This window comes from Coenobita brevimanus, chromosome 69 (assembly GCF_032717465.1).
Source record: "Coenobita brevimanus isolate Jiangsu-jjx chromosome 69, ASM3271746v2, whole genome shotgun sequence".
In the NCBI taxonomy this organism is placed as follows: Eukaryota; Metazoa; Arthropoda; class Malacostraca; order Decapoda; family Coenobitidae; genus Coenobita; species Coenobita brevimanus.
This window is the reverse complement of record NC_137022.1, coordinates 118,783-131,773: the sequence shown is the minus strand read 5'-3', so window position 1 is coordinate 131,773 and position 12,991 is coordinate 118,783. Positions and strand designations below refer to the sequence as shown.

At 44.0% G+C, this 12,991-nt stretch overlaps 1 protein-coding gene across 1 annotated transcript in view; it reads left to right on the top strand.

Moving 5' to 3' along the window:
* Positions 1-8,152: 8,152 nt before the first annotated feature.
* Positions 8,153-12,991, top strand: part of LOC145406110 (uncharacterized) — a 37,672-nt gene continuing 32,833 nt past the window's right edge. Inside the window, exon 1 of the mRNA XM_080277307.1 lies at positions 8,153-8,189. Coding sequence (XP_080133433.1) covers positions 8,172-8,189 — 18 coding nt within the window. The 5' untranslated portion in view covers positions 8,153-8,171. The remainder of the gene's footprint in view (positions 8,190-12,991) is intronic.

The window sequence follows — 12,991 nt, the reverse complement described above, 5'->3', positions numbered from 1 at the left end:
TTTCTCTCTTCATCATTTCGTCAGCTAAGGAAGTCACAAGGAAATCACTGGTCGGCTCCAAGCTTGTTCCTGGGCAAGAGATAGATACTGAGATGGATAGATAAATGGATGAATGGATCAACCTGGATGCACAGATAGACGTATTTCGTTTATAGACATTAATATGGATATAGATACTAGAGAATTGGGTTTAGCGTGAATATGATATACTTAGAAGAAGACTGGTGTTTGAAATGGGTCTGGTAACTGTTTCAGTCCATGGACATCCCTTCACACCATTTACCTTTTAACTCTGGCTTTCCATTTCATAGTGAAGGGAACAAAGAAAGTCATACCAAAGCCCCTCAGCTCTATACACCTTCGGCAGCTGATTAATTTGGTTTGGGCAGGGTATATGCCATCGTACTGAAGAGGTTGAGGAATGTATGTGTGTATGTGCGATGTGTAAGATGGATAGGGTAAGAAATCAAGAGAAGCGCGAGTGATGTGGAGGAAAGATGTTTGTGCGTTAGAGGGTGGACGAGAGTGTCGTTCGGTGGTAGAGTCACTGAGGAAGAAAGAGTACTGAGAATGTGGTAAAATGGATATACAGTACTGAGTAAGTCTGAAGGCAGGAGGAGGTGTGTAATGCCAAGATGAAGGGGGCTGGGTCTGACAAATGAGTGTGTAAGAAGTTAATGTTGAGGATGGAAAAGGATTACCAAAGGAGGGAAATGATTGGGTGACGTACTTATAAAGATGCACATGACAAGAACTGCAGTCCCTTTTAACTATACTTTGGTCACTGTAAACTGGACGCAAAAATTGCCAACTTTCCATCGCGAATGCTGAGCTGTAACAAGAGAGAGAAAAAACTTAGGTATGGTGCTAATCACGAAGAAGTTCAATGGAAAGGATCTAGAACCTTAGTATTACATTCTTCTACTGAGCAACTGGAAATAAGTTACAAAAGGACGAAAATCTATGACAATTTAAAGTGAAAGAACTAAGGCTATCGGTCTCTGTCTGTCTGTCTGCATGATTTGTGTCGAGCGTGAAAGTACTGGGCACTTTTTTTTACAGCTATCGTGTTCCCATTATTTACTGTTCTTATATGTCGCTACTCTGCACCCCGATATTACTGTAGCATACCGTTAGAGAGAGAGAGAGAGAGAGAGAGAGAGAGAGAGAGAGAGAGAGAGACTTCAGAAATGTGTGTGTGTGTGTAAAAATAATACAAACTAAAATAATTTTCTGTTTATTTATTCATTGGAGCCAGCGGCTGAATACTTAAGGGGTTCAACCAGCTGAACCTGACTGCTCCTGAGGAGCGCCGACACACTGCCAAGCGTCCCCTAGGCTGGAGTGAGGCGTAGGCACAAGGGAACAGACCGACCAATCTTTATCCCACCGAGCTTCGAACCCTTGCGGGCCTTTCACCACACCTTGCCTTGGGCTACGTTTAACAGGGCAGCTCACCTCCCCACACCAGCAGTGCAGCCAGACCGAGACTTGGGTCACTTGAACTTGGAGTTAATTGCGTTATTGACCGCACGCACTATGCAGCATGGAAGTTGGACAAAAACCGGATCACGTACCAACACACACACACAGACACACACACACACACACACACACACACACACACACACACACACACACACACACACACACACACACACACACACACACACACACACACACAGTGACACGGGAGGGCAGATGTGGGTGTGGGTGTGATGGAAGGGTTTTTCCAATACAACACATGTGAAAGACTGGTGTGACTGATTTACTTGCCTTAAGTTAGATGTAAACTCTTTCTGGTATACGGATTAATATTTGTGTGTGTGTGTGTTTGTGTGTGTGTGTGTGTGTGTGTGTGTGTGTGTGTGTGTGTGTGTGTGGTGTGATGTGTATGACTGTGTTGTGGAGCGTGCTTTTTAAGCGAAAGACAAGAAGTGAAGAATGTAAGCCTTTAAAGATTCCTCCTTTCAAAGAAGCAAAGAAAAAAAAAAAACATTAAAAGAAGGCGAAATGAAGATGCATTTCAAGATACTAGGATACATTATGCTGGAAATACTGGAGGTCATAGACAGTCGGAAGCAAGCTGAATATGACAGTTCCAGAGTTGACCAGTTAGTTGTGGACATGATGCACTGAGAATACAATACCCTTTTTACTGTACCTTGGCCTAAAATATCCATCTCTCCATCTTGAATACTGAGCTGCAATACGAGATTAACACTTGAATATGATGTTTTGTAAAGGAAGTGCTGTGAAAAGGATGTAGAGCAGTTGCATTGCTTTTTCTGCCACTGACCTGCGTGGTGTAAACTGCAAAAGGACGATTATCTGGCTAAAACTGAGTAAAGAGGGTATAGTTTAAGAGTTGGACAGCAAAGATGGTCAGAGTCTGTAGGCAAATGGGTGTTGCGTCCCCACCATGATGGACGGAAATGTTGACTGAGAGTTCGAGACAGCAGTGACCAATATAACAGCGACAGCAGACATGGAAGGATACATTACCATAGCCAAGGGCGAGAGACGGAGAGGAGCTTGCAAAAAAGGTGGATCACAAAACGAAAAGAATGCGGCTCCACGATTATGAAAAGATGGATGTGGTTAGCCCTCCACCCTACTCCCCCTCCCACAAATACTACACATTCGTACTGTACTACAAACAGTGACGAACGAGGCCCCTACACGATCAGCAGCGAAGTAGAGTTACAGAAATCACGGCGCTGATTTGTACACCCAGTCTCTGAGAAGCTGATGCCGGAGAATTATTAAGTTTTTTTTTTTTTCAATACAGATCTCGAGGGCAAAAGAAAGACTCGGGGGACAGTGACAGATGTTGGACTGAGGTGTGTGTTGCTGAAGGTAAGGGGGTAGTCAGGGGCAACATCGTGGCTGGGTGTGATGCCAGCTGTGGTATTTGTCAGTGTGTTTTGTGGTGTGTGGTGTGCGTGTTTGGGGGGAGTATGATGTGTGTGTGTGTGTGTGTGTGTGTGTGTGTGTGTGTGTGTGTGTGTGTGTGTGTCGTATACAAGCGTCATTCAGCTTTCCTCCCGTCCCCTGAAGGAAGGATGGCAACGGGGAAGGGCAAATTTAGACTATACGACATTGGCGTCACGTTTTAGATGAACCGGGTGCTACTCGTATAACAACAACAACAACAACAACAACTACTACTACTACTACTACTACTACTACTACTACTACTGCTGAGTGACTAGCGACTTCTAAAGGCCTTCATTGAGGGGAATCTCTTACTTATATGTTCCAATACTTTATCTGGTTTTAGCAAGATAATACCAACGGCATCGTGGATAGGGGTTGGTGGAACTTGCTTCGAATCTCTTCACTATGGGCGTCTCTCCAACGCTTAATGAAATCGTGTGTCGGTATGAAGGAAAAAATGAACACAACGACATCACCAACACGAAGGAAGACAGTCAAAAAAATAGTATAGAGGCTCGAGCTGTGTTTTACGTTTTGAAGGACAGGACGAAGAGCCTTGACATCCAGTATGCTTTGACATCCAGTATGCTTTGACATCCAGTGTGTTTTGACATCCAGTGTGTTTTGACATCCAGTGTGTTTTGACATCCAGTATGCTTTGACATCCAGTACGCTTTGACATCCAGTACGCTTTGACATCCAGTATGCTTTGACATCCAGTATGCTTTGACATCCAGTATGCTTTGACATCCAGTATGCTTTGACATCCAGTATGCTTTAACATCCAGTGTGCTTTGACATCCAGTGTGCTTTGACATCCAGTACGCTTTGACATCCAGTACGCTTTGACATCCAGTACGCTTTGACATCCAGTGTGCTTTGACATCCAATATGCTTTGACATCCAGTATGCTTTGACATCCAGTGTGTTTTGACGTCCAGTATGCTTTGACGTCCAGTATGCTTTGACATCCAGTATGCTTTGACATCCAGTATGCTTTGACATCCAGTATGCTTTGACATCCAGTGTGCTTTGACATCCAGTGTGCTTTGACATCCAATATGCTTTGACATCCAGTATGTTTTGACGTCCAGTATGCTTTGACGTCCAGTATGCTTTGACATCCAGTGTGTTTTGACATCCAGTGTGTTTTGACATCCAGTGTGCTTTGACATCCAGTATGTTTTGTCAGGTTTCAGTGGCTGGGTGTTTTATTCTTTTGTGCTACTCCTTAACATCCTCAGTCTCGTATAATCACACTCATCACAGCCTTGAGGCGGGTAATGGTAACATTCAGGCTTCTACGACTCCCTCTTAGCTCTTAGATGTGACAAAGTTGAGAAGACACCACAAGAGGGTTAAAGTAAAATAATGTGTCTTCAGGTTGGGTGTATAAAGCAGTATTTACGTTAGCAGGGGGAACTTCTCTGGATTTCTTTGTAACTATTTGTAATTCGTATTCCTTGACTCCTGCACCATAAGTACGTCATTTCTTGCTTATTCTTGCTTCCCTCAAACTGTTTCACGACCAGATTTCTAAACAGGAAGATTAGATACAGCCTCCATTATCCCCTTCACCCTTTCACCATTAACCCTCTCACTGGTATACTCCTTCCACCTTAACTAGGCTCAGATTACCGTCCTTTTTGCAGCTGGTTTCTCGCAGTTCAGTGGCAGAAAAAGACATTACCACAGCCCTCCATCCTTTCCACTGCAAGCCTTCGTGATCAGCCTCATATTCTAATGTTAATCAATTGTTACCCTTCAATATTCAAGATGGAGAGATGACAATTTTAGGCCAGACTGAATTACAAAAGGTATATAATGCGCTTCAAAGTTGAGTAAAATCGCTTGGTTGTGGCAAGAATGAAATAAAGAGGATGTCATTGAAGTAGAGGCTAAATATTCCCGTGGCTGTTACTTCTCTGTTTAATATCAACATTTTTAACACCGGTAACACCGAGGATGATATCACTGTATAGCAAGTAATAGTAGTAGTAGTAGTAGTAGTAGCAGTAGCAGCAAAAACAACAGAAGTAGTAGTAGCAGTATTTGCAGTCTCAGGTTTATCAGTGTGAACTCGGTGGACTGCAGGCTGAAGTAAACCATCCTCCCTTTTGGGCGTAGGGACGCAACTGAGGAACGTTCGTAGTCTGTATAACCAGACAGTTGAGCCGACCAGATATATCAGTGCCACCGCATGAAGGCGCCGAAGGTAACAAGAAGAGGTAGCAGGAGATCTGAAGGCAGCATCACCGCGTTAGTTTTCCTGGCAACATTTCCCGGGCAACTCTGTCTTGGCGGCGACTTTTTCGGGGTTGCTGGCTAGTTCGGCGACAGCAGTGCGAGAACCAGTGTGACAGTTGCCAGTCATGTCTTTTTCATTTCATTCTTGTCCTTCTTTCACGTTTTTATTTACCATAGGACAGACTTAACTAAATGGAAGAACTAAATATCTCTTTAATGAATCCCTTCAGTAGGTGAGGCCTTCCGTAAGTTGAATAAAACTCAATAAAATAACAAATAAAACAACATGAACTTCACCCGCCTTCAGAGTGTTAAAATTTGTCAAGAGATTGTCGTCAGGAATAAGTTGTCAAGAAAAGGTTGTCAGAAATATCGATCGTATGAAATTCCCTTATAATCTTGCAAATTCATCGACAACATTGATATTTTATTCTTGCAGCCACCAGACAATTTAATTCAGTGTTTTTATAGTGCAAGAAAGAAGGAACCAAAGGCCAGGAACCCGCAAGATGATTCCCTCCAAGAAAAAACAAAAAACAAGATAACAGAGAGCCAAGTTCCAGATCCGTTCATTTCGACGTGCCTGGACACACTGCGCTGGAAAGACTGGAGATCATAGGCAGTAAGAAATGCAGCCAGAGGGAGACCGTTCCAGAATTTGGGATAGTTCAGTTGATACCTTTAAAGCTTTGTGCCAGTTGTCCCAGGATACAGTACCAAGTGTGTGCAAAAAGTTGTGGTATTTTACAACACTTCCCTGCTACAGTTCCTTCACCTTAACTTGGCGCAGATTTTCGTCCTTTTGCAGCTTATTCCTCGTAGCTCAGTGACAGGAAAAGACAATGCCACGGCTCTCCTTTCTACTTCCCAGAACACTTCTTCGTGACTAGCATATTTATTTAGCGTTGATCTGTTATTACACCTCAGTACTGAAGACGGAGAGGTGGTAATTAAGAGCCAAGTTAGAGTGAAGGGAGTATAAAATCGAGGTCGGAGAATACGGGGGGGCAGGTGTTCTGGTTAGTATATTCAGCTCGTTACTGGAAGATGCTGAGTTTGATTCCCAGGCCGGCCAGACTCTTGGGCTAAGTCTGTTCTTCACACGTCCCTGTTCACCCAGCAGCATAAGTAGGGACCTGGATGTAACACTGACTACTCCTTTTGTTGGGGAAGATTGTGGCTTGGAGGAAACAGATTGGCTGCCTCAATGGCCTACGTACAGTCGGCAGGCATAAATCTGAGTTTTTTTTTTTTTTTTTCTGTTTAAATATTTGAAGGTATTTTGTTTCTATCTATCTATAGCCCGACGCCCTAATCCCGCGAAGGGTGGCCGCAGACAAAACGCCTCGAAGTCGCTCTGTCACCCACCATTTGGCTGCCCTCCTCCCAACTCGCTCCCCCTTCCCTCATATGTATTTTGTTATAGTGTTTATATTTCTTCATTTAGTAAGATTAGTTTAAACATTGTACTGATGGCCACACACTATGCAACCTTCTGTAATTGTAGTTTTCTATTTCTTTCCTCAAAACACATCTAAGTTTTGTGCCACTCCTTCACCAGTTCACTTCATACTTATTACTATTGTTCGCCGGGTAAATATTCTTCTTTTTTTCTTTTTCTTTTACAAGGCCTTTATGGGATGAAAGGCCAACCCACAGAAGCACAAATTTTGCCATCCCATATTCTTTTATGCCCATTAATCATCATAGCAATTCGTACACAGGTATGTCAGTGCATTGTAGCTGCATGGAGACCAGCCTACGTACCCTTCACAGCGTTGGCAGTATAATTTTAGCATAGGAAAGTGAAGACAAGGACCAACTGGCTTCAGGATCTTCGGTAACAGCCAAAAATGAAGCCAGCAACACCTGTATCCGGAAACATACGGAGAAACTTGAATCCGGTCCAGTTTCGGTGAACGTCAGGGGTGTGGATGGTCCTGTGGTGAAGCGTTGTTTGCGTTCCACGGGCTGGGTACGAAGTGGGTATGTCTCGCTGCCCCAGTACCCCCCCTCACTGTGTTCCGAAAAGACGAATTTCTAACTAGCTATACCTACTGATAATTTATAGTTATTGTTGTGTAGTTATTTCATCTCCCTGAAGCCCAACCACTTCCAAAAAATTATCTAACTTAGCGCTCCCTCACTTCCAGGATTGCCTTTTCCCTTCTCATCCTTAGTTAGTCTCTTTGTCTCCGTTTCTCATTATTCCTCTGCGCATGCTGTTATTCTACTCTCTCTCTCTCTCTCTCTCTCTCTCTCTCTCTCTCTCATCTTCTTCTGCCTCCCCTTCTTTCTCCTTCCTCCCTTTTTCTCTCTTCCACAAAGACTTTCTCTCCAACTTCCCTCCACTTCTCCCTCCTTCCCTTCTCTCCCCTACTTCCATTCCTTTCTCTTTCTTCCTCCTCCTCTCTCCTTTCCCCCTATTTCTTCCACCCCGCCGCCTAGTACCAAATGTCCTCCAGTCTGAAGAAAAAACAAAAAAGAAAAAAACAGGTTAGTCTTTAGAAGCTTTCGCCCCAGTCGCCAGCCAACCAGCTTCCAGGGCATTCCATTCATCTGACACATTTTCTCCACTTTTCCGGGCATTTCCAAACATCATATACCCTCTAACACCCCTTCACTATCCCCTAAGCCACCGTGCATGGCTTCCTAAGGCTGTCATGGAGATTTCATTCATTTTGGGAAGGAATCTGAATGTTCATGGAGAAAGTGGCAACTTCGGATTTAAATTTTCAAGATGGCAGCGGCGTTTGGCAGACCCACCCACCCGCCCCAGAGGTTATAAAAGCCCGGCGATGGCTGGACGGAGGTTCAGTGGTGGTGTTGCCGCGGTGTTGGGTGGATGGACTTGCATCATCTCTCTCACACGCATCTTGAGTGAAAGAGACAGATTATTGACCCAGAAGAAGGGGGTTTCGAAGTCTGACCTCCGTGTTTACGGAGTTGGTTCTTTAGTCGTATTGAGGACACAGCCGGCAGCCATGAGAGTGTCCTTACTGGTGAGTCTTATAAATTAACGCCTCTATTTCTTTACACATATTTCAGTTTCTTATATTTAGCTCTTTCATTACAAGACGTCTCTGGATCATTAATTTAACACCTTTCCTGCTTCCCTCCTCCCTCCCCTCTCCTCCATTCTTTCCCTGCCTCCTCCTCCCCCTCTTTGCTCCCTCTATTCACTAATACTTTCTCTCTTAATACGTCGCTCCTGTTTCTTTCGCTTTTCTTTTTTTAATCAGAGCTTCAGCCATCCTTCTACTCCTCTGTTAATCTCCCAATCTGTCTGTGTACGAATCTATCTGAGTATCTATGCATCTTCGTAGGGGTGAGGTCAGCAGTCGTGTATGAGGCCTGGAAAACTTGCTAGAAATTAAGGCGGTCTTGCTAAATTAATCTGGGAACGTGGAAGCGATACACAGGCCTTACCTTGAGTTTTTCACTTTCTCGAACGTTTTGGGCCGCATGGGACACGAAACCCTAGAGAAAACGGTGAATTCAGGCTGTGTTGTGTATGGAGAATTCAAACTCTACCCTGCGTATGAAAAAGTTAAGATTTATACTGTCTTAAGTTTTATCCTGTGCATCCCTCCCATCCAGCTTATCCACCTGGCATAATCCCGTAATAATCAGCCTCGTTAGACACTCGGCTTGTTAAATTCTGATACCTAATAGGGTAAAGGAAATTTTGACGGCGACTGTACACTTTGAGAACGGCTTACTATAGTGTGGAGCTTTGTCTCGATGATCTGTTTCTCTGTCAGTCACTCAAATATCTCCCTGTCTGTTTTAGCGACTCTGACTTCTGTTGGCAGGGACCACAATCGATTCTTATCTGTATACTGCTGTCTGTCACTCCTGTCAGCTTATCTGTCTGTCACTCGCTCCATCAGCTTATCGGTCCATCTGTCACTCGCTCCATCAGCTTATCGGTCCATCTGTCACTCGCTCCATCAGCTTATCGGTCCATCTGTCACTCGCTCCATCAGTTTACCGGTCCACCTGTCGCCCCTTCCATCAGCTTATCGGTCCAGCTGTCACTCATTCTGTCTTTTCATCTATCCATCTGTCCGTCTTTTGGATAGAACCTCTACCTGATATAACCCACTAACCAACTGTCTATCACCCATTCTATCTATCAGCTTATCTGTCACCCATTCTGTCCATCAGCTTATCTATCACCCATTCTGTCTATCAGCTTATCTATCACCCATTCTGTCTATCAGCTTATCTATCACCAATTCTGTCTATCAGCTTATCTATCACCCATTCTGTCTATCAGCTTATCTATCACCCGTTCTATCTATCAGCTTATCTATCACCCATTCTATCTATCAGCTTATCTATCACCCATTCTGTCTATCAGCTTATCTATCACCAATTCTGTCTATCAGCTTATCTATCACCCATTCTGTCCATCAGCTTATCTATCACCAATTCTGTCTATCAGCTTATCTATCACCCATTCTGTCTATCAGCTTATCTATCACCCATTCTATCTATCAGCCTATCTATCACTCCATGCTCTTGGTTGGAACATGGTCTGAACTTCCCCAGCCATCCGTGTACCAGTAATGCCATCAGTTCATTTGTCTGTTTGTTATTATGCTCTTGAACAGAACCTTTATCGAATTTAACCTCCAAAATAGCTGCCATCATTATATCTATCAGCTATCTATCTATCTATCCATCTATCTATCTTATCTCTACTATCTATCACTGAGAAGGCGGACCCCCAGAAAAATGTGGTTAACTGTAGAAATAAGATCACCATTTGAAGACGCGTTGAAATCTCCTCTCCTTTTTTTTTTTCTCTCTCTCTCTCTCTCTCTCCAACCTGCCTCTATGCCCACCTGTCTGGCTAACGACGCAGCATGGAAGGTGATAGCAGAGATAAGAAAGTGAGCCGCGATGCTGATAGGAGTCGAGGAGACAAGATCACTACTTAATGTCTAGGTGATGTCTCTATTTCATTTTCTCTCTCTCTCTCTCTCTCTCTCTCTCTCTCTCTCTCTCTCTCTCTCTCTCTCTCTCTCTCTCCTGACCTGTATTTTCACCTCACGTACTGGAGGGAAAGAGGAGTGAACGTTAGGAGAAAATAGAGATTTTTTTTTCTTTTTTTTTTACGCCAGGTATCCCCGAAGGGCTAAGGCGTTGCCCCTGGGTAGAGGACTTTTGGACTGGAGCGTGTAGCATTTTATGACCGAATGCCCTTCCTGATGTCTACCAATGACCCTTGGGTGGATTCGATCCTCCGACCCTTCAGTCAGAGCGGAGCGCTCTAACCCACTGAGCCACGGCTGCTACAAGAGTGTCGGACGAAAATGGCAAGGGAACTGACATGCAAAAAGAGAGAGTTCACTCTTTTAGGGAGTTACCCCTCAGTTACGTCTCTCTCTCTCTCTCTCTCTCTCTCTCTCTCTCTCTCTCTCTCTGTCATTATGCTCCCTAGTTTTTTTTTTTTTTGGGGGGGAGGGGAAAGTACTGACATAATTCTGTATAAATATGACAGACGAAAATAGCAACTGACAACACGAAACAAACTGACAAGGAAGAAGTGCTATAGTTCGTTCACCTTAACTTGGCTCAAATTTTAACCTTTTTGCCAATTATTCCATGTAGCTCAGTGACAGGAAAAGACAATACTTCGGGTCCATGTCCTTACCATAGCACTTCTTCGTGACAGGCATCATTGTTGTGTTAGTCTATCTCTTCATGATGGACATACGGTAATTTTAGGCCAAGTGAAAGTGAGAGGAGTATAGCTGACGGGAAACCAGCCACTTAGTTGGATTGTCACTGGCTTTGATTTTTTTTATTTTTTTTTTATAGCATATCTTCCTTTGTTAGTGTTAATAGCGAGGTTCCCATGAGTCTCCTTGGTTACTAGTCAAATCACCCCTGCACCCTGGCTACACCTGAGTCTCCTTGGTTTCTGATCTACACCTGGCCACACCTAACTACACGTGAGAGTCTCCTTGGTTTCTGATCTACACCTGGCCACACCTAACTACACCTGAGGATCTCCTTGGTTTCTGATCTACACCTGGCCACACCTGCACCCTGACTACACCTGAGAGTCTCCTTGGTTTCTGATCTACACCTGGCCACACCTAACTACACCTGAGGATCTCCTTGGTTTCTGATCTACACCTGGCCACACCTAACTACACCTGAGAATCTCCTTGGTTTCTAATTCACACCTGGCCACACCGGACCAATTAAGCTGAAAGGAGTGAAATATGATGCCAGGCGAAATAAACCCCTGAGGCATGAAGACAGGATTAATATATGATTCTGAGTACAAACACGATTTTTGGCTCAGCTGGGAGACCCTTGATGGCGATGGAGTATTTATCTTAGCTTTGTAGTCTGATATTTCCCCATGAACTGCAGAAAAACATTACAGGAAGCAAAAATTAAACGAAATATGAGGCCTTGAAGTTGGTTAATATCTTCTGTATGAGCGGGGAAAAAATAAACAAATAACATGCGAGAGAATGCTAAGGTGGTGGTCAGGTGGTTAGAGAGGGGTTATGCTGTTCCAAAGGACGCGAGTTCGATCTCAGACTGGGGGTAGGAACAATTTGATGTTCTGAATCCAATAAAACCGACTTTAATAATCTTCCACAGTGCCCATCCAATATGTCAAAAGAAAGAGAGAGAGAGAGAGAGAGAGAGAGAGAGAGAGAGAGAGAGAGAGAGAGAGAGAGAGAGATCCACTACCATCAAAATGACACAACCCTAACATGACAATTGTGGACGGTGGGTATTAGAGCGAAAGTGGTGACATGCGAAGGTGTGAGTAAATACAGGACTGCGAGGCCTTAGGCAACGGACTATGTAAGTGCCAGGGAAGAGGAGATTACGGTTCAGGGTTCACACACACACACACACACACACACACACACACACACACACACACACACACACACACACACACACCTCACCTTTATCACCTCGCCTCTTCACTCCGATGACGTATTTTTGTAGCTTCCATTTGCTGCCTATGGACGATTTTATTCTGTATGGGAAATTACGTTTAGGAAGGACTAATAAAAAAAAAGAGTATATTTAACAGGTAACTGCAAAAAAAAAGTAGTTTGGAAATAATAATAATAATAATAATAATAGTAGTAGTAGTAGTAGTAGTAGTAGTAATGATAATAAAAGAAGTATCTGATCGGACTGAGAAAGGTAAACATGAGCGAATTTCTCTGATGTGTAACCAAAACTAAACTGTACCTAACGACGTGGGTGAAAGTGTCAGTGATTACCGTATCTGGGGTCACTATGGCCTGCATTATCCACGCGTCACTATACTGTTCCTTCATTATCATATTTTACACTACCTCACCGCGGCTACTTTCCCTCTCTCTCGCCCTCCCTCCTCGCCCTTTCACTCCTCCCTTCTCCTCCCTGACTCTCCCGCCCTCCCTCCCTCTCTTTTGACTATCAGGGGCTGTCTCGATAGTCAATAAGGTGTCTGGAAATAGCGAGAAGAAACTATAAACTGTGTTCTCTTATTTAACTGCTAAAATTTCGTGTTTTTTCTACCCTCTGCCACGAGCGAAAAAGAAAGTTACGTGTTGACCTAGATAATATTCACCCACCCTCCCGTCCACTCTCACCCTACGCCTTCCCTTATCTTCCCTACCCGCCTAACTTCCTACTTACCTGCCTACCTACCTACCTCCCACACGCACTAGCTACCTACCTCACCACCTACTTACCTGCTTGCCAACCTACCTACTCCTTACCCACCTTTCCGCGGCCATAACCAGTCCTTCCTTTCTCTCCAGCA